Here is a 22,213-nt window from a genome sequence, read left to right on the forward strand (position 1 = left end):
CCGCGCTAATGCTATAGCCGTTGGGGCCCTGCAAAGAGCACAAAAGACCTCGGCCGCCAGCGTCCCGCGTTGCCCTTAACAACCATTGAGCCGAGTCCTGTCTACGGTGACCTTGCGAAGAAGTAGTAAACACGGTTTGCATTGGCTGGCCCGGGACAGCTGACCAATGGGAGAAGAGGTTGTAGGGAGGCGGCTGAGCGATGTAGAGGGGGGTAGGAAGCTAGGGTTAGAGGCAACCGGTGAGGCTAGAACCCTGAGCGTGGTCGTTTGGAGCAAATATGTCTGTCCGGAGGCACATTGGGAATCCAGAGGTGAGGGCCAGGTCTGGATCGGAGAGGCGGAGGGGGCGGGCGCACCGGAAAAGGCTCCACGTGGGCAGGGAAGAGCAGCCGGCGACTTCCGCCGCCCGGAAGGCGGGAAGCGGCCGGCGTGAGGAGGGGTCTGGAGGGAGGCGGGGCTGGCCTGGGGCGATGCAGGGCCTTGTCCGACCTCCTGCGCGGAGGGGCCGCCATCCGGCACGTGCTTAGTGTACACAGGTATTTGTCGCCCAGAGGAGCTAAGTGCATAAAGACACAGCCCCTTCCCTCAAAGGGCTTATAGTCTAGGAGCAGCAGATACAAAATAAGTTACATACGATGAAAGCCCTGGAACACTAAAGGAGCAAAATTAAACAGCCACCATTTCTTAGTATGGGGGTACAGAAAGAACAGGAATAAGCAGATCAAGCCTTTGGGAAAAGATGCAAAATATGACATTTGTTTTACTCCCACCCCATAGGACTGTTTACTTTGTTGTCTGTACCACTCCTAGTGCCCTGCCGCATTTGTGTTCATTTAATTTACACTAGTGCTTACTGCCCACCCGCCACCTTGCCATAGGCGCTAGAAACACAAAGAAAGTAAGTCAAGGCCGTTGTCCTTAAGTAAATTCAGTCTAGTGGGGAAAGCTTGTAAACAGAATTTGAATGCAATGTGCTTGAGGAACAAGACGTTGAGAGGGCACAGATGAAAGAGAACCCAGTTTAGGGAGGGGGGATCCTGGAAATGGCCTAAAATGGCACTATTAGGAGCCACATGAGATGCACTACAGACAGGACTACTTGAGTCAAGTTGAGGTGTGAGCCATGGGAGGAGCAGTGCCCTGTGCAGCAGGTGGTGGGAGTGAAGTCTGCAAGGGCCTCCTGTGCCTTGTGAAAGCTGGCCATTCTACTGAACAGGAGTTATAAGCTGTTTCGGCTGGTCATGATGGATGCCTGTGAGCTCTGTTGAGAAAGTCCTGAGGCTGAGTTTGGGATCTGCAGGAGGGTGCCATGATAGATTATAATCTCTACTATGGAGGTCTGGGAGGCAGGTGTGGAGAGCGAGACAAACTGCCACATATTTATCTTGTCTGCTGTTCAGAACTTGAAGCTTTTGAAGGGGTTTAATCTGATGTGGTCAGATTTGCATTTTAGGCGTGTGGTTAAGACACATTGTGGAGAGCAGATTTGAGGAGCCCCAGACTGGAGATAAGGAAATTGGTCGGGCGATTATTATGTTACAAACCTAAAGGAAGTCCACAGAAGAAGGGACAGAACTGAGAAATATTTAGGGGGTAAAATCATCAGGACTTAATGATCAGCCTGGAGAAGTGAAAGAGGGATGGATGACTTAGGATCTCAGCGTGGGCCACTAGTCGTTGGTGGTGATACCATGCTAATGAAATAAGGAATATGGGTGAGAGAGAACTGTAGGGAGGAGCAGGGATGTGTGATTATACATTTGCCTCCAACTGAAGATGTCCAGCTTACTGTCTTCATTTATTGGAGCACAGTTTCCTGTAGTCTTGAGAAAGAGTGCATTAAAAATAAATGTTTTTATGTATGTCTAAAAATATTACTCTACCTTAGTATTTATTTGCCTGAGAGTTTGGTTGAGGATAGAATTCTTGGTTGGAAATCATCAGCATTTTGAACATTGTAGTCTTTTAGCATCCAGGGTTCTGTGGAGAAGTCCAAAGCCGTTTTCTTCCTTTGTATGCAACTTGCGGTTTCCTTTCTGGAAGCTTGTAGAATCTTCTCTTTGTCCTACGTGTTAGGATCTTTCATAAAGATATTCCTTGCTTTGAGTCTATTTTCACCCCTGTCAGTGGGACCCAGAAACTCAAGTTTGTTTGTTCTCTGATTTTTTTTTTAATTACTGTTAAGTTTTCTCCTTCCCATTTTCTTCATTCTATCTCTCTTGAACTCATTATCCTGATGTTGCTTCTACATAACTGGCTCTCCATCTTTTTAAAATTTTGTCTCCTATTTCCCACATCTTTGTCATTTTGCCCTTTTTGGGATAGTTGTTTAACTTTATCTTCCAGTCCTCTTATTGAGTTTTTAATTTCTGCCATCATGTTTTTAATTTGTAAGAGCGCTTTGTTTTAGACTCTGATGTCCCTTTTAGAAACTTTTATTTTGAAATAAATATAGAGTCTCAGAAATTCACGAAAATAGTACAAAGTCATCCCATATGCCCTTTATTCAGATTCTCCCAGTCATAATTTTTTACATAAGTATAATACAATATCAAACCAGAAAATTGGCATTTATACATTGCATGTGTAGTTCTAGGCCTTTTTATCATGTGTAGTTTTAATATAATCAAGATTTGCATATGTGTAGATTTTGCAATCAAGATAGAGAACTATTCTGTCACTACAGTATCTCCTGGCAACCACTAATGTGTTCTCCATTTCTGCAGTTTTGTCATTCTGAGAATATTACATAAATGGAATCAAACAGTATGTGACCTTTTAAGACTGGCTTTTTCTCACCAGGATAATGCATCCAAGTTGTTGCCTGTAGCAACGGTTCATTCCTCTTTATTGCTGATTAGTATTCTGTGGTGTGGATGCATAACAGTTTGTTTAACCATTCAATGATTGTGGGACATTTGGTTGCTTTCAGTTTGGGGCTATTACAAATAAAGGTATGGACTTTGGGATACCGTTATTTGTGTGATTTAACTTTCATTTCTCTGGGATAGATGCCTAGGAAAACAGTTGCTGTGCTGAATGGTAAGTTTACATTTAGTTTTTTTAGAAATCGTCTGAATATCTACAACAATGGTATATACCGCATTCCATGGTCTAGATATGGAGTGGGCTGCGGCATCTAGTTTTGTGTAAGTACATTTTACAATCAATGTCTGCACGATGCTGAAACCACCTAACTGCATTTCTCAGAATGTACACTCGTCATTAAGTGGCACACACCTGTGCACGGTTTTGTATGGACTTGTGTTCCCTTTTCTCTAACAGTGTTTTTAAATATTTTTTCCCCTGCATAGTCTGTTTCCCCCAAACTGCTATTTTTCTTTTTGTTTTGTTGGAGATGTTTGTATTAGTAAGCTTGAGCTGTCATAGCAAAATACCACAGATTGGGTGGCTTACACAACACAGTTTTTTCTCATACTTTGGGCTGCTGGAAAGGTCAAGGTCAAAGTGCTGGCCTGTTTGGTTTCTGGCAAGAGCTCTCCCCTGGCTTACAGATGTGCTCACATAATGTTTCTGCGCACGTGTGGAAAAGGAACAGGCTGTCTGATGTCTCTTTTTATAAGAACATCAACCCTGTTGGACTTGTGCCCCACCCATGCGACCTCATTTAGAGGTCATTAAAGTTGCCTTTAGAGGCAACTCGAATTGCCTCTAAAGGCCCTATCTCCAAACATAGTTCCGTTGGGGACCGAGGCTTCAATGTATGACTTTGGGGGGCACAATTCAGTCTATAACAATGTTCTCAGACTTCTTTTATTCCTCAATTGTTAATTTATGTTTTCATGTAGGAGACTTGTAAATGGTATTGGGATCTTCATATTCTTGGGAGGGGCTTGGTTCTAATGAGCTTAACTGCAGGAAGATCTCACTGAGCCATCATTGGGGGACTCCCTCTCCCAGTGTTCCTTCCCTGCATCTCTTTTCTCTCAGGCTATTCCTGTACCTCAGAGCACCCCACTCTCCTGAGAGTAAAAGCCTAGTTGAATTCCTGGAGGAATTAGGGCTGGGGCTAAGTCTCAACACTGGTATGCATCATTTACTTAATCCCCCTGTTTTCAGGAATGTATCTCTGCCTTTCCCTGAGTCTGGAGACCTCCCAGTCCAGAAATCCTTTTCAGGGAATAAAGCTACAGATATGTGCCATGGTGGGGGAGAGGCAGCCACCCCACGGCACCAAGGGGAGGAGGTTTTGGAGATCCAGTCGCTTCTCAATCAGTCTTTGACCAGTCTTCCTCATTTCAGCTACTCCTTTTATACCGCCCTTTAGGGGTGTCTGGCCCTCTCAATTCCTAAGCTTTTTAAGAAGTGTTCTTGGCTTTCCCTTTAAGTCCATCGAGCCATTTTCACTTGTTAGTGTGTTCAGTTCTAGATTTCAGAAATCTATTGCTATCACTTCTCCTATTCTGTGTTTGGAGCATTATGTCTCTAAAATAATGTCCTTCCAATGAGGTTTTATTGAGGTTTTGAAAGGAAGTAAAATTAGATGCACTTGTTCAATGTGCTGTCTTCAGCTAGTAGGTCATGGTCCATAATTCTTTTATTTGCTAGTTTATTTCTGGCGCACTTACAGGAACAAAAGGTAGGGTCCTTGTCTGCATTGTCCCACTGCCTGGCACACGACAGTTGTTCCTCAAATATTTGTTGAATGAGTAAATGAATATATGTCCAAGCTGGGGGATGTCAAAGCTGGCGTTCTCTATTGAGACATCAGAAGCTTATAAATGGAATTAAACCTACATGTTTGGTCCGCAGAGAACCTATAGATTGCGAAGACAGAATCCAAGCAACCCAGGATCATGGGTCAAAGTTGTTATTTGATATCAGTAGAATTTCAATCAGATTCAGTAGAATCAGATTAAAATTTCCATTAAAGAAAAATGTTCTTTAAAAGACCGATTTTAAATGTGAGATTGCCTTACATGAAACTTTCAAAATTGACATCTACTCCCTTCATTTTATGGAATTCCTCTCTACAAAGGAAGTGAGTAGAAAAATTCTGAACAAAAATGTATAATGATATTTTTAAAAATCTTTAAAATGTAAATCTTTGTATGTTGTGATGGAAACGTGAACAACCTTGCGATGTCCATTTTAAGAGAGGTGGAAAGTCAGAAAATCGCATCCATTTTTTAGTGATTTGTGATTCAGACAGTCTCACTCAATTTTTTGGTGATTTTCTTTCAGGAAAATCCCATTGTCAGCTTCCCATTTTCTTTCTTCTTCTCCAACATCCATGTATTTCACAAAACCCAGTCTTATTTGCGTATGTCAGTGATCTGCCAAACACTCCTGATTGTGTGGCCCACACAATGTGGGCCTCAGTATGTTTAGTTCCATCCATTTTCTTCAGGGCCTCGTCCATTCAGAGTTCTCCACTGGGAGTTTGCCTATCCACGTCCAGCCTTACACCACAGGATTCCATACACCCGTGGTTTTGGGGTGGTGGGGGGCGGAGGTTATAAACTCCTTTGAAAACTTGCTGAAAGCCAAGGACCCTTTCCCCAGAAGCTTGCATGACAGTTTCATAGGACTCATGAACCTCCTAAAACCCATCATTGGACCCCCTATTCAGAACTCATGCCAGAATGGGGCTGCAGCAGGGTGTGGGAGAGTTGAGGCTCTAGAGCCAGACCGCCCGGCTCAAATCCAGCCTCCACTCCTCCTGGAAGCTCCTCAGTGAGCCTCTCCACCTCTCTGTTGCTCTGTCTCCTGATATGTAAGGTGAGGATAATAGCATTCACCTCACGGGTGGTTGTGAAGATAAGTAAGACAATGAGGGTGGATGCTTAGGGAGTGCCCGACAACACAGTGGAGTGCTCCGCAGACATTGGCAATGATCACCTTTGCTATTGTTGCTCTTGTTCTTGGACCTTCTCCAGCAAATCAAACAGCAAATGTGCCATTCTCTACACATGCTTTTAAAGATGGTTTGCTGTTAAAATTTTCTCCACGTGGAATACTTTTCTCATCCTTTCCCCCCATCTTTTTATTCATAGAAGCTCAACCCTTAAAACACAGTCTCAGTGCTTTTTTTTTTTTTCCACAAATTTGCCCTTTTCACCCTCAGTGTGTGAGCTGTTTCTTGGTTTCACACTCCGAGAGCCCTCACTGTCTGTGCTGCCCACGTGGCATGAGCATACACACTGAACGTGGCTCAGGTCTCAGGACCGTCTTCTCATGTGGCAGTCCTTGCTGCTGTCACACTAGGGCCAGGCCTTGTAGCAGCCATAGAGATCTACAAGGTGGAGCCCAGGTCCAAAGTCCGAGGAATGAGGAGTGCAAATGGTACCGAGTGCGGTGGCAGTCGGGGCCAGGAAGACTTCTGTTGGACCGCAGCCTCCAGAACAGTCTTCCTGGAAGATGAGTTTGTGCTGGTTCTTGAAATGGAACTTAAGTAGCTAGGGTGGCGTGGCTGGTCAGGGCATTATCTTTTGACTATCCTAAAGTGTAAGCTCTCAGAAGGGTCTCTGGCGGCCTGTAGTCTACCACAAACATGAACTTGCTCAGTGTCCCCTGATGAGAACTTCATCATGACCGCCTAGCTTAGATCTTTATCTTAAATACTGTGTTTCCACCGCTGACTCATCCAACCTGGGCTCTGGATCTCATCCTCTTCCCTGTTTCCATCCCTACCTTCCTGCTTCGTTTTCAAACCTTTCTTATCTAGTCCATTAGCTGATAAACATCGTCAAATCTCTCCTTTCTTTCAAAACAAAATAACAGCAAAAACCATTCCCTGGCAACCCTCAAGGGGGAAAAAAAAGACCATCTGGCTACTGTTGACTTCTTCCCGGCCACGTCCCTTCTCATACACCCAGCCTGCTGTTTTCGCCTCTGCTCCCGGCAGTTTATCGTCACTGCAGCCACCAGGGTCGTCAGCAATGTCCTGGTTTACTCAATCCAAATCCACTTTCCTGTTGTTCTCTTACTTGACTAGCATTCTCATTTGCTGACTAGACAGCGCTTATCTCTTAGGACCACTCTGTTCTTCCCGAAACTTGAATTTCCGTGACCCACTTTCCTCTTGCCTCTTGTGAGTCTCATCCTCGACGCTTTTCTCCACCCGGCCTTAAATGGCGGGGTTTTTCTTCTCAGGCCTCACACTCTCCGAAAGCGACCTATTCATTCCAACGGCTTCCCCTGCTGCCTCTATGCTGACAACCCCCAATTCTTGTGTTTTTCTTGCCCAGACCTCTCCTGACCTCCAGACCCAAACAGCCAGCTCGCCACGTCCATTTGGGATAACCCACAGACATCTGCTGTTCAACATGCCCCGAGTGGAACACATCGTGGCTTTCAGTGTTTGCTCCTTCCTGAAGTCCCTTGTTGGGGGAATGGTGTCACCATCCTCCCCCTGTTACGCCAGTGAGTTTTAAGTAATTTATTTTACATCTTAAACATTTCTTGACAGTGTCTCTTTCCCCTCATCTCTACTGCGACTTCCTTAGGACACAGATCCTCTTAGCCCAATGCCTCTTAACTCATCTTTGGGTATCCATTTTTTAAATTGATTTGAGAGAGAGAGAGAAACATCAATTCATTACTCCACTTATTTATGCATTTACACATTCATTGGTTGATTCTCATATGTGCCCTGACCCGTGATCGATCCACAGTCTTGGCATATGGGAAGGACACTCTAACCAATGAAGCTACGCAGCCAGGATGCGTGTGTCCATCTTGACTGTGACCCTAAAAGCTGCCAGAGTGCTGCCAGAGGGGTTCTTCTCAAATGGAAATACACTCTCATAACTCCTCAAACTGTCTTCCCTGACTTCCCATTGCCCACACTGGGGTTTTTCAACTTCAGCACTATTGACATTTGGGGCCAGCTACTTCCTTGTTATGAGGACTGTCCTGTCATTGTAAGATGTTTAGTAGCATCCTGGCCTCTACTCACTAGGTGCCAGTGGCCCACCCACCACCCAGTTCTGACAACCTACAATGTCTCCAAACATTGACACTGCCCTTTGGGGACGGGAGGGGGGAAATAGCCCCTGTGTGAGAACCAGTTATCTACAGGATAAAATCCAGAGTTCTTAGCATGGATACAACACCCTCAGGAGTTGCTCCTCTCTGTCCCTCCAAGCTCATTTGACCCCGCATTGCCCCCTTTGGGGACAAGTCAAAGAGCCTGTAGTAATACCACAGACAGGCCCCTTCTCAGCATCTCCGTCCACCAGTTCCCAGGAACCTGGTAGCACCCACCCAGTACGCCTTTAGCTTGGCCAACTAACCTGGCCCTCGATTTCAGCTGAGAAGTCACCCTCGGGGAATGGCCCTTGCCTCCTTTGGTCTGACTTAGGGGCCAATCTTACAGGCTCCTGTCATGTCCTCTGCTTCCCTCTCCTTGTTTATCAATGTGTCACCTCTTTGTTCACTTGACTTTCTTTCCAGTATCAGCAAGAGCCGGACAGCTAAGGCTTTTGTACCTCTGTGCCCTCAGCACAGTGGCTTGCTCCTAGAAGGCACCAGTAAATGTCCCCTGAGTGAACAGTTGGCGCCCAGTAAGGCTTTGTTGAATGAACAGTTTTCCTTGAAATAGCTTCTTTCTCAGTTCTTTCACTTTCCACCATCCCATCCTGTTTATGTAATTGAAAAAAAAGAAAGCCAGTTGGTCAGTAGGTCAAGAAACAGTCACCCGAAAGCAAGAATTTTAATGAAAAAAGTATGGCAGTTCCATAAAACCTCCGGCTCTGCTTAGAGCGGAGCAAGAATAGTTTCACGTCTCAGCTGGTACTAGAAAGTCAGGAACGAGAAGTTGGACCCAAACGGGAAAGAAACTCTCCATTTTCCTACTGCAGCATATGGATTTCTCGTTAGTCTGTGTAAGGGAAAACCAGGGGCGGGGTGGGCTCAGCGGCCACAGCTGTCGGCACTCCCCCCGAGGTTCTGCCGCCGCCACACCTGGTCCCCAGGGACACCCTCACTCCCCAGCTGTGTTGGCGTAGGTACGGGGACACAAATCCCCTCGGTTCAGCAGAGACTGGCCTGGAATTTCTCAAAAGAAGCTTTGCTAGGCAACTCTGAGAAAAACAAAACAAAAGTAAAAACAGGAAATAGCATATAGAAATTGTAAAAATACAGAGAGCAAAATAGGAGAGAGAAAATTTCTAGTCTAAGATAACTGAATTCTAATATTAGCTTCTCTTGACTCAATTTACCAGGAATGTGTTCCCTGGTTTTTTGTTTGCTTTTTGTTTTTCGTTTTATTTTTGCTATGCTATTGCCTTCCTCTGGGAAGTCCCCCTTTTTAATCTTTGAATGTTTTCTTTCACTTAAGAATCTTCATCTCCATCTAGGAAGGAGCTGAAATTGGCATTAGAGGCTTTTCCTTCTAGACAGCAGGTTACTGATCAGGTGGAGACACCCCTCTCTCAGGATAGAACCGCCCCGGGACCCCCCCCACACACACACATCTGAACACCAGTGCTAAGCATCCATGGCCAAGTTCTACTTACCTGGCATGAAATAAAAAAAACATCAGTAATGTCAGTGAGTTTTTAAATAAATACCAAAGAGCCAACCTTTTTATTCTGAGATTTTTTTCCTTTCATTTTAAACACTAAAATAGCACATGGCAGTTGTGAATAGTTAACTAAATGCCGCAGTTACCTGTGTTTTTCATGGGCAAGTGATGTGGGTTTCAAGTTTGACGGGCTCGTCTAAGGGACTGCCCTAGACGGCTGTGGCTGTAATGCCGTCCTCGTCCGAGGTGTCCACTTAATGATCGAGTATCAGTCCAGTTACCTACCCAGGGTGCATACAAATTTGAGTGAGTTATCATTCCTGCCTTCGAGGAAATCCTAGACTAGAGAAGAAGGTTGAGATGTAAACACTGGTACAGGGTGTCCGTGTTCTGGAACCAAGCAGGAAAAGACAGTCCCCTGTTCCACCTGGGACAGCTTACAGAGGGAGCAAAGTTTTGCCCAAGGACAGGTTGAGAAAAGGCACACGTTTGCTGTGACTGGAGGTCTGAATACATGTGGCACATTTGCGGGAACATCCGGGCAACTTGGACCTGGGACCCTGTGGGTGAGTGGCAGAAGATGAGGCCAGGAAGTTGTTACCCAGATTTAATTTCCTATTCCACAGCTACCGGTCACCGAATGTAGGGTTTTCATACTTGTAGGCCAGAAGAAAGCCTGGCAAGAAATCTGTATTTTGTCATGTCTTTATTCATTAGCCTTCCCTCACTTAATGGCTTTTGAAAATGCCACTAAAATTCAGTGTGGGTAAATGTCCTGAGCTTGGATTCAGAGTTCACTGGGAGAGTCCAGGACCGGGAAGACCTAGGATAGGCATTTTTGCTGACCATAAACTTACCCCGAGGAGCCCGTGATGTGCCCCGATGGCACCATGAGCAGATGCCGTCCTGCTGACAACTGGGGAGCCTCAGGCAGCGGGAGAGGCCTGCCAGTCCCAGTCCTGGCCTCACATCACCTGGGCCCTGTGCTCAGGTCGGGCTGGATCCACACGCTACTTTTTTAGGGGAGACGTGGATAAAATCTAGAGGGACTCTTGAGGGGATGGCCTGTAAACCATCAAACAAAGTGAACCTGAAAGGGAGGATGGGGGAGCTGCCCCAGTTATCTCAACTGGTTTCAGAGGCAGAGTCGGGTGCTTATTCTGGGTTGTAGCCGTGGACTGGATGGAAATGAGTGCCCAATTTTGGCTCAGTGTCAGAAATAATTCTTAAGAGCTTTCTTCCTAGTCCTTTTTTAACGTACTGCTATGAGAGTATTTTGACAAAAATGGAAATGTTTTGACAAACAAGGTAACGCACTTTACCCGTAGAGATGCTGTGGCAAACAGTCCTGTATTCCTGTGTTGAAGGGATTGCTGGACCTCTTGAGCTCTTTGCAGCTTTAAATTCATTGAAACTTGAGCATTTGTTCTATTTTTTTTTTTAAGCATCTGACTCTTTCCCCACTTTGCCACCCTTATTCTTACATTAACCCAATTTATTGTGAATTTTTTAATTTTTTTTAGTATCTGACCAAAAGGATACCACAAAACCCAAAGTATCAGCATATCAAGTCAAGACTGGACACAGGTGAGTAAAGATTAGAAAGTTAAAACTTTAAAAAAAAATCCAGTAACTAATATTGACAAGAAGCAGCATGTCATAAGTGGTACAAATCACAGGTAAAAGTTTCTCACTGTCTTGGTTGGTGCTTTTCTGGGCTCAGGGACTTATCTTTGAAACCTGTTTGTCAGATTATCAGTTAAAGTATCCATTTACCGAATTAGCTTATTATAAATTGATAAATTGGCTAAAACATTGTTCAATAAGTTGCAGGACTAAAGCTAATAAGTAACAGGTGGTCAACCTCTGTTTGGGGACACCTTGAGTATAGTCCTTTAAACAGGGACTAATAGATTATGCTTGTGTGTCTTTGTTCAATTCAGTATTTGCTGAGCTCTGGCTACATGCAAAGTTATGGCCTATGGGACTATAAAGATGAGTGTGAATCGTGATTTTTGCAATCAAAGCGCTTAGATTCAAGTGGAGGCAGACAGACTTGAATGAGTAACTGGAATACCAGACAAAATTAAATTAGTGCTGCAATTCAGGTAAAATGAAATTTGAGTGCTCACTGCTGATTTCCATGCTGTTAACATTTTTCACCAGGCCCCTAGTGTATTTGCAGCCTTATGAGGTTTTGGTTATTTATTTGTTCAGTTTTTTTTCAAACTTTCAGAGCCTGCTGCAGAAAACCCATCCTGTTAAGATGGTTTCACTAGTAGACTGGGGTACGGCACACCTTTAGCAATACTGAATAATCCACCAGTAACCTGAACACAGCTGAGAAAATAAATTGGGATGTTGACTTTGTTTAAATCTCACTCATTTCGTCTTTGTCTTTCTCCAGGCTTCTACTATACATGTTGTAAGACTATATTATAAAATAGTCTTATAAATGTTTTAAATGCACTACATTTGCAGATATCATTTTTCTCAAACATTTCCATGCTGTTCAGATATGTCCTTACAAATATCCTGTATATAATGGCAGGTAAAAATATTATCTGTTTTGGAGGAGGAGGAAACTGGGGCACAGAGGGTGTGTGATTTACCTGAGGTTCAGTACAGGAGATAGAACTAGCATTGGTATGCGGGATGAGGAAGCCGATGTCAGAGACTTGGTGTGAAGTCCTGGGTACGCACATCTCTTACTTGGTGCTGTGTCCCGTCTCTCAGTCCTGTGCAGTGTCCTGACACTTCCCAGCCCCAGTGACCACGAAAGCCTTCAACTCATCCGACTCTACCTGTGCTCTTGAAACCATCGCCCTCCCTTCTGAAATAAGCCATTCCGTGAGGGAAGCACTTTGACCAAAAAATGCCATGTTTTCTCTGAGGAGTCCAGATAGCATTTTAAAAACTATTAGAAAGGAATACATTTCTTTTGGAACCTTCTGAAATGTTTTTCAAATATATAGATTTGTCTGTAGCTTCATAATTTTGTCTCCTGGAAGTTGAATTGGGATTTGTGAATGGAAATCCATTTCTCAATTCATGACCAAAGTTTGACTCAATATAATAGAACCTGAAATTAATTTCAGTTTTTCAAATTGAAATACTTATATCTTTTTTAAAATAATCAGAGCAATAACCTATATCTTTTTATATACTGAGGTTTTTAAGGTAGTATTTTTCTAGTTACACTTTTTATTATTTTAATTTTATTTATTTTTTTAAAGATTTCATTTATTTACTTTTAGAGGGGAAGGGAGGGAGAAAGAGAAACATCAATGTGTAGGAGAAATACCGGTCAGCTATCTCTTGCCTGGACAAGGGACCGAACCCACAACCCAGTCATGTGCCCTGACCAGGAATCGGAGCAGTGACCTTTCACTGTGTAGGACAGACGACGCCCAAGCAGCTGAGCCACACTGGCCAGGGCTAAACTTTTTATTTTGAGGTAATTATAGATTCCTGTGGAATTGTAAGAAATGATACAGAGAGATTCCATGTACACTTCACCCAGTTTCCCACAGTAACATCTTAACAAAACGATACTGCAAACTTGCAGCCAGGACATTGACATTGATGCATATGGTCTAAATACAGAACATTTCCATCATCACAAGGATCTCCACTGCTGCGCTTTGAAAGCCACATCCTCTTTCCACCCTCCCCCTCCTTAACCCCGACAACCACTAATCTGTTCTCCATTTCTATAATGGTGTCGTTTCACAAACGCTGTATAAATGGAATCAGTCATACAGTATGCAACTTTCTGGGTTGACTTTTTTGCTCAGCATAATTCTCTGGAGATCAACCCAAGTTGTTGCGTGTACTAATAGTCTGTCCTCTGCGTTACTGAGTGGTTCTACCACGGTAGTTACACTGCAGGTACGCTACAGTGGAACCAGTTGCCTGTTGAAGGACATCTGGATTGTTTCCACCTTCTGACTCTTACAAGTAAAATTGCTATATATACACTTGTGTACAGATTTGTGTGTGAATATAAGTCTTCATTTCTCTGGGATAAATGCCCAGAAGTACAATTGCTGGGTGGCATGGTAGTTGCATTTGTCTTGTTTTAAGAAATTGCCGGACTCTCCCCCAGCAAGGCTGGACCACGTTGTGGTCCCACCAGCAAAAGATGAGCGGTCTCCACATCCTCTCCAGCATTTGCTGGGTGGCGTGGCCACTTTTTATTTTAGCCACTCCAATAAATACATAGTAGCATATCACGGCAGCTGTGATTTGCGTTTCCCTGTGATCTGGACTGTTTCTTCATGTGTTTATTTGCTGCGTGTGTCTTCAGTGAAATAACCTGTTCTTACCTTTCGCCTGTGTTCTAATAGAATCGTTTGCTTTTTTAAGTGGGGAGTGTTGAGCGTTCCTTATATATTCCAGCCACTAGTCCTTTGTTGGATACGTGGCTTGCAAATATTTTTCTTGCACTATATTCGTCCTCCTAGCAGGGTCTTTCTTAAAGCAAAAATTTTTCATTTTGATCAAGTCCAGTCTTAGTGTTTCCTTTAATGGATCATGCTTTGTCATCGGATCTAAGAACTTCTCGCCTAGCCTGTATCCCAAAGACCTTCTATAATAATTTTTCCTAGAAGTTTTAAGTTTTACATTTCAGTTCATGATACATTTTGAAGTAATTTCTGTGTAAGATGTGCGACTTACGTTGAGATTAACTTTTGCTTATGGGTGTTCAGTTGCCCCAGCACCAGTGGGTAAGAAGATGATCTTTCCTCCATTGAATTGCTTATTCGTCTTCGTCAGAAACCAGTTGGGCATGTTTCTGTGGATCTATTTCCGGGTTCTCCGTTCCATTCCATTCATCTGTGTGTCTGTCCCTCCGCCAGCACCATGCAGTCTTGATTACTGTAGCTATGTGGTAGGTTCGATCCTTAAACTTGGTTCGACTGGTAACTCCCACTTCACTTTTCTATCCATTTGGGGAGCACTGACATCTTACTATGTTGAATCTTCCAACTCATTGACATACTGTGTCTCTCCATTTATTTAGATCTTCTTTGGTTTATTTCCTCAGCATTGTAGAGTTTTCAGGATATAAGAACTGTACCTGTTCTGTTAGATTTACACCTAAGTATTTCATTTTTTGAGCAGTCATAAATGACACTATATTTTCAATTTTGGTGTCTATGGGTTTTTGCTGTTATATATAAATACAGCTTACTTTTCTATATTTTGTATCCCAGGCCTTGCCAGACTCACTCTGTAGGTATAGGAGGCATTTGGTTTGGGGGCAGGGGTGTTTCTGCAGGTTCCCCGGGTTTCCCTTTGGAGACAGACATGCCATCTACAAAAAGGAACAGTTTATTTCTTCCTTTCCAGCCTGTATGCTTTTTCTTTTCTTTTATTGCCTTATTGCACTGGCTAGAACTGCCAGAAAACTATGTCAAATGAAAGTAAAGAAAGTGAACATCCTTGTCTTTTTCCAGGCCTCAGGGGGAAAGTTTTTAGTCTTTCATCATTAAGTGTAATGTTAGCTATTATATCAGGTTGAGGAAGTTCCCTCCTATTGCTATTTTCCTGAGCATTTCTAACACGAATGACTTTTGAATTTTATTAAATGCTTTTAATGCCTCAATGAAAATAAGCATGTTTTTTTTCTTTAACTTGTTAATATAGTAGATTTTCAAATATGTACTAGTTTTGTATCCATGGCATAAACCTCACTTAGTTATGGTATATAGTTCTTGTTATGTATCGCTAAAGTCTATTTATTTCTTTTGTTAAAGATTTTTGTGTCTGTATTCATGGGGGTCATTGGTTTGAGGGGTGTCCAACCTGCAGCCCACAGGCCGCACGCAGCCCAGGATCACTGTAAATGCGGCCCAACACAAAATCGGAAATTTACTTAAAACATTATGAGATGTTTTTGTGATTACGTGTCGCAGTGTATTTAACACGTGGCCCAAGACAACTCTCCTTTTTCCAGGGTGGCACAGAGACGCCAAAAGGCCGGACCGCCTGGGTAGTTTTTTTGTTTTGTTTTGTTTGTTTTATTGTCTTTGCCTGGTTTTTGTATTAGGGTAATACCAGCCTCATAAAATTAGTTGAGAAGTTTTTTTTCCTGTCGTGTTTTTTTCTGTAAGAGTTGTGTATTATTAGTGTTAATTCTTTCTTAAACATTTGGAAGAATTCTCCATTAAACCTACCTGAGCCTGGAGAGTTCTTTTTTTGAGAGTTTTGAAAGTTTAAATTCAATGTTTTAATAGTTATGGGGATATTCTAGTTATTTGTCTCATAATTGGGCGAGTTGTCATAGTTTGTGTCTTTTGAGGAATTAGTACCTTTATGCAAGCTTTCGAATTTATGTGTGTAGAGTGGTTTTTAGTGTTCTCTCGTTACCCTTCTGACAGCTGTAGTGTCCCAAGTGGCAGGCCCTTTCCTTCCTGATTTTGGTCATTTGTGTCCTTTCCCTTTTTTTTTTTCTTTACTTCAGGTTTGTCCAGTGTATTGACCCTTTCAAAGAACCAGCCATTGGTTCCATCAATTTTCTCTATTGCTTTTCTGTGTTAAATTTCATTGGTTTTTGCTTTTATCTTTATTATTTCCTTCCTTTTGCTTACTTTGGTTTTCTTTTGCTCTTCTGGTTCTAGATTCTTGGGGTAGGAGCTAAGATTATGGGGTCAAAACTTTTCCTGTTGATTTAATCCATGTAGTTATAAATTTCTCCCGGCACCGCGTAAGGGAATCCCCACAAATTTTGACATGTCGTATTTTCATTTTCATTCAGTTCAATGTATCTTTATTTTCCTAAGACTTCTTCTGTGGCCTATGGCTATTTAAAAGCATGTTATTTTGTTTGCAAGTATTTGGAGATTTTTCCCGTTGTTGCTGTTATTGCTAGATTTCTATTATTGATTTCAAGTTTGATTCCATCATGGTTGGAGAATGCACTCTGTGTATTTCAATTTTAAAAATGTATTGATATTCATTTTATTATGCAAGACCATACCTTGCATAAGACCGTATCTTGGTATATGTTCAATGGGCATTTGAAAGAATGTATATACCCATACTTTTGATTACTGTATCTTTCTTCTTTCCTAATGTTCTGAGGTTCCCTTTTTCTTTCCATTTCTAATTAGAGAACTTCTTTTAGGCTTTCTTTCTTTAGCTGATGACAGATTCTCTTATTTTTCCTTCATATGAGAATGTCTCGATTGCCCTTCATTCCTGAAGGGCGTTTTCTCTGGGTATAGGGTTCTGCTCTGGCAAGTCTGTCCTTTCAGCACTCAAAAAGTATTGTGCCTACTTCCTTCCAGCCACCATGGTTTCTGATAAGAGTTGTGTATTATCAGTGTTAATTCTTTCTTAAACATTTGGAAGAATTCTCTGATAAGAAATTTGCTGTTGCTCAGATTGTTTTTCCCATATAGGGAAGGTGTCAATTTCTCCTCTTGCTGCTCTCAAGGTTTTTGTTGTTGTTGTTGTTGTTTAGTTTTCAGAAGTTTAATTATGATGTGTCTTGGTTTGGGTTTCCTTGGGTTTGTGCTGTTAGCATTTACTCAGTTTCTATATAAATCAGTTAGGTTTGTATCACCAGATTTGGGGAGTTCTCAGCCATTTTATCTTTGAGTGCTCTTCAGCACCACCCTCCTTCCTCTCTTTCTGGTCCTTCGATGGCATCTCATCGTGGCCCAGTGAGGAGGAAGGCTGAAGCTTCCCACTGTTGCTCCTTTCTTGGTTCTTTGGCTCAAGACAGTAGGCTTTCCTTGGGGATGTTTTTCTGTTTGTTCATTGTTATTTTGGGCTGCTAGCTTCCTCAGCTCCATGTCTAGGGTATCTGGGGCTAAATGCGTAAACAAACAAACAAAGTCCCAGGTAGCTCTGCTGTCGCGTCACTCGTTCCTCGGTCCCCACAGTGTTCAGCCCGTCTGTCAGAGTCTCCTTACGGGTTTTTTTAAAATATATAATGTTCAGAGTTTTTCAATTCAACCTTTTTTCTCATTGGTATGTTATTTTCTTAAATTAAGATATAATTTGTGAAAGGTTTTCTTAGGCTCTGCCGAGGAAGAAATGCCAATCAGCCACAAAGTCAGGCAGTACAGAGCTTTATTGGGGTTTGTGCGCCCGAGGGAGGTTCCCCGTCCACTGAGTGGGGCTGGGGAAGCCACGCCCAAGCAGGGAATGTGGCGGGGGGGTTTTATTTTCGTTGGCTCCCCGTGGGAGCTGGGGATTGGTCCCTTTTGAACAAAGTGGCAATATGTCATTGGTGGTTCTCCTCGGGCTCAGGTTGCTATGCGGATGCCCGTTTTGGCAAAGCCCACCCTTTCGGCTCCCTGGTGTGACGTCAGCCGTCTTTTCCGGGTTGTAGTTCAGCCGCCATTTTGTCCTACCCTGCCCATCCTGACAATTTGTATACCATAAAATTTACCCTTTACATTGTACAATTCAGAGTTTTTTTTAGTCCATTCACTAGGCTGTGAAAACACCAGCACTATCTTGTTACAGAACATTTTTATCACCCCCGAAAGAAACTCCTTACCCAGTAACAAATCACCTCCCCTTCCTTCGTTTTATCAGTCCCTGATAGCCGCTAATCCACTCCCAGGACCTATGAATGTACTGGATATTTCCTCTAAATAGAATCGTACAGTGTGTGGTCTTTGTTGCCTGGCTTCTTTCACTCAGCGCAGGCTCTCCAGGTCCATTGCTGCAGTGGCCCGAGTCCCTGCTTCATTACTCTCCGCTGCCACACGGCAGTCTTTTGTATGGATACCCCTCATTTTGTTCATCCACTCGTGAGTTAGTGGACACTGGGTTTGCTCACACTGTTGGCTGTAATGCTGCAATAAACATTAGTGTGCAAGTTTCGTGTAAACGTACGCTCTCCGTCCTCTTGGTCACATACCAAGGAGTTGAATAGTCGTTCATGTGTTAACTCTGTGTTAGATTTTCTGAGGAACTGCCGAGCTGTTTTCTGCAGCTGCCACTGTGCATTCCCACCAGCAGTGGAGAAGGGCTCCATTTCCTCCACGTCCTCAATGATACTTTTTATTGTCCATCATTTTGATTGTAGCCATCTTTGTGGGTGTGAAGTGGTGTCTCAGTGCGGTTTGGGTTTGCATTTTCCTAATGACTAACGATGCTGAGGCCTTTTATGTGCTCGTTGGCATCTGTGTGTCTCCTTTGGAGAAGTGGCTTTTCAAACCATTGGATTGTTTTTCTAATTGGGTTATTTTTCTCTTTATTGTTGAGTTATAAGGGTTCTTTTATATACTCTCCATACTAGACACTTACCAGAAATATGATTTGCAGCATTTCCTCCCATTTTGTGGGTTGTCCGGGTTTTTGTTGTACTGAGCCGGAGAAGTACAGAAAACTGCATCTGCTTCATCTTCCTGGAAGTAGGTGTCTTCCAAACTGATTTTTATTCTAAAGCTTTGGAAGGGCCAAAGTATGGCATGTTGTTTAAAGCTCGAAGTTTATTTTAAACTCATTGTGGGAGAGAAATCTTATTCTAGTGTTCAGTTTCTTTTGTTGTTTCAAATTAAGTTCTTTTAAAGCCAATTTAGAGGGAAGATTTTACTTTAATGTTTCTGTGGGTTTTTATGACTCGCCCCCCCTGTGTGTTCAGTCTGGTGGCCTGTGTGCCGTGTGCCAAGGTACCGGTCCCTGCGGCCCTCTGGGCAGCCCCCAGGGCCCGAGACAGTGCAGCCCCGTGTTCTGTCCGGATATTATCACTTGTACATGTGCCACCAGGTGAAAAGGGTGAGGAGTCCTGGTAAAAAATGCAAGCGCAGTCTTACAGCCCGAGTGACGGTAAAGAGCTCCCGGATGTGGTGTGTTTTAAGGTCTGCCGTCAGAGCGGTAGAGGTGGGAACAGGGGAGAGTGAGCAGTGCCCATTTCTACGCTACATGATGGGTCTCCATCTCCTCCCTCTCCACAGTGAGTAAGTCAGAGTGCATCACAGAAAAATCAAGAATTTCGTGGTGTCTCCTGTCTTCACCCAAGTCACCCTCCACTGGGTTCTTCAAATACCTTCTTCCTGGATAAAGATTATTTTTTATTTCTTTACTTCTGATTCTGCTTCTCTTAACGAACTCAAATACCAATGTATAGCCATGGCTAGAAATGCCAGAATTATTTGGATCTATCTCCAAGTATTTGTTTTGTTCCACAGGTGCCTGGGTATGTCTCCCCACCCCCCAGCATCGCCAGACTGGGCCCCGAACGGATTGTGCTGCCCATGAAACCCTCGTGGCGTTTGGTTCGGTTCCCACCCCAGGGTGTCCGTGCTCCCCGCACCCTCTCTGGGTTTCCGTTCTGCAGCACCGCAGGCTGATTAAGGAACACTTTCCACACCACGCTCTCCCTTTGTTAGTCTCCCGCACTCTTTCATTGCCTGAATTATCCTCTCATTTCACTCTATTTTCAGTCTAATTTCAAATTTCTTTAGCTTTCTGAAATCCTGTAGACTCGCTCCCCTCAGTCTTTTCTAGCCTTATTTTTTTTAATTCACCTTACTTTTATTGTCTCGACACAAACTAGTCATTTTCCTTTTTCTTTAGTCTTTACTTTCTCTGAATTTTTGTTAATAGCCTTGATCTTTAGCAGTCAAACTCATTACAGACTAGGTACTCTTCATCTTTTTTTAGTATTTAATTCTGTTTCTTGTGTCAAAGGAAGAAATGTATGTGAAAGCCTTTTACAAACCAGAAAGCACTATACACTCGTATAACTTATTGAGATTAACAAAGGACCACTGTGCCTCTTTTCACGCTTTCTGCTCCTTCTGAGCCAAAAGAACTTCTCCATACAGGAGGGGAATATTGAAGAAAAATAAAGCAATGGAGCTGTCTCTTAGCAACCGAGTCCGTGCCTTATAAATCTCACTTTAGATTACTGCTGCTCAAAGTCACTTGCTTTTCTTGCTGGCTTAGTACAAATAATGTTATTAAATTATAGGAAAACAAAGGGGAAATCTACTGAATGAGTCTCTCAATTCATCGACTGTGCTCTATCTTCGCATAACACCATTTTTATAGTTGCGTTGTCGCTTTCTCTCCATTCAAATTGTAAAACTTTTCTTTATATTTTTTGTGGTAACTTGAGTTATAAACTAAGCCAAAGCTAATTACCACCTTATACATTTCGAGGTCACCCAACTCCTAAACAAAGTGTCCTGTAGTTAGTATATAAGATACACTGAATTAAATCAGGTTGTGCGTAGCTTAAAGAAAGTCAGGTGTACAAAAACTCGTATCAGATTGGGGTCTGGTTATTTGTATTATAAAAATAACTCATTATGAGGATTCTTCAAATAGCAGAGCCTCATTGAGCAAATATTTCTGAGTGCCTACTGTGCTAGATAATGGGAGGGATAAAGATATTCTGTATGTGTGTATAAATAATTGTGGGCTTGCCAAGTAATAAAATAGGTAATAATACTTGCACACAAATAAGGCAAACTGATGATAAATGCCTTGCGAGTGGTAAGCCCAGCGCTGTGGAAGTTCAGAGGACAGAAAGGTCACTCCAGCTGGGTGAACTATTATGATTACGTGAACAAGATGACAGGTAGACAACCCAAGACTAACAGATTTTGTCAAGATTAGTAATTAAGGCAAGACTGAAGAGGTAGGTTAGATGTTGGTGCCTTCAGCACTAGAGCAAGGAGTTTAAATTTTAGCCAGTAAGTGATGGGGAGCCACTTACTTAAAAAAAAATTATTATTATTCAAAGTCTTGTCTAGGAAAATTTATGTCATAAGAATGTGTGGTTTTAATTTTTTTTTAAAGTTTGTTCGCTGCCAGTGCTTTAGGCTCCTTACTTCTGTATGAAACAGATGTTTTTATAAATTAGTCAATTATAGAATTGATTCATTTCTAGTCTCTTTAAGAGGTAGTAAAGAAATGATTTTCAGCTAAAATTAGATCTGGTAAGATAAGTTGCTAAGATATAAGCATTACATAAAGTGGGGCAAAATACTACTTTTCATACTTTCTAAAATCACTTTCAGGGGACTTTGTGGTGATTGGTCAGCCAAGCTATTTCATTTCTTCCATTGAATCGATGCAGAAATCCTCTATGTTCTTTTTTTCTCCCTACTTGGATAGAATAATTATCTTTAGTGAAAAGAGCTGCTTGTCTATAGTCCTCAGAAATTTGTTCTTGATTTTGCCAAATATTCGTATACCTGTGCAAAAGACTCTTTCCCTGCCTCCTCCATCGGTGGAAAAAACAAGCAGTGGGCACCGCAGCCTGCAGGCTGGTTGTGAGGTGCCGCTGGCCCAGAGGTGCGTTGCCCAGTGAATACTTCAAAAACGCTGATAATTGGTCGGGACGTGAATAGTACACCCTGTGTTCCTGGAAATGCAGTGTTTTAATGATAAAGACTATATAATAAAGACAATAAGGTTGGCTATTGTTTTCCATGCATCGTGTGCCTCGGGGAATTTAGAGCGTAAAATGCTTCCCACCTGCTACTATTAGGGAAGTTACACTTCCTACATGTTTACCTCACAGTGAAATCGTGTTTTTAAAACAGCACCACTAGACAAGCAGTGTGTTTTTGTGAGCCGTATCAGATCTAGACGGTTGAGAATATGAATCCCGGCTTAGCGGTTATTCACTTGCTGTGTTGCTGGGCACGTCAGTAATCTTGTTTCTGTGCCTCAGCTTCCTGATGAGACTGTCTGAAGCCGCCCCAGCCCCAAGAAACTGCCATGTCGGCCACTTGCAGCTGC

General features: G+C 42.8%; 1 protein-coding gene across 4 annotated transcripts in view; it reads left to right on the forward strand.

Moving 5' to 3' along the window:
* Positions 1 to 201: 201 nt before the first annotated feature.
* The window catches only part of CEP41 (centrosomal protein 41), a 41,701-nt gene continuing 19,689 nt past the window's right edge, over positions 202 to 22,213 (forward strand). For 2 of the 4 annotated variants that reach the window (XM_037165867.2, XM_037165868.2), the window contains exons 1-2: positions 202 to 311; positions 11,014 to 11,077. In XM_037165867.2, coding sequence (XP_037021762.1) covers positions 279 to 311; positions 11,014 to 11,077 — 97 coding nt within the window. In that variant the 5' untranslated portion in view covers positions 202 to 278. Of the gene's footprint in view, positions 312 to 471; positions 537 to 7,211; positions 7,387 to 11,013; positions 11,078 to 22,213 lie in introns of those variants that run through there. The other 2 variants (XM_037165869.2, XM_053657123.1) reach the window with 2 other exon arrangements.

The sequence above is a fragment of the Artibeus jamaicensis genome, unplaced genomic scaffold (genome assembly GCF_021234435.1).
Source record: "Artibeus jamaicensis isolate MK-2021 breed Jamaican fruit bat unplaced genomic scaffold, CSHL_Jam_final scaffold_3307, whole genome shotgun sequence".
Taxonomy (NCBI): Eukaryota; Metazoa; Chordata; class Mammalia; order Chiroptera; family Phyllostomidae; genus Artibeus; species Artibeus jamaicensis.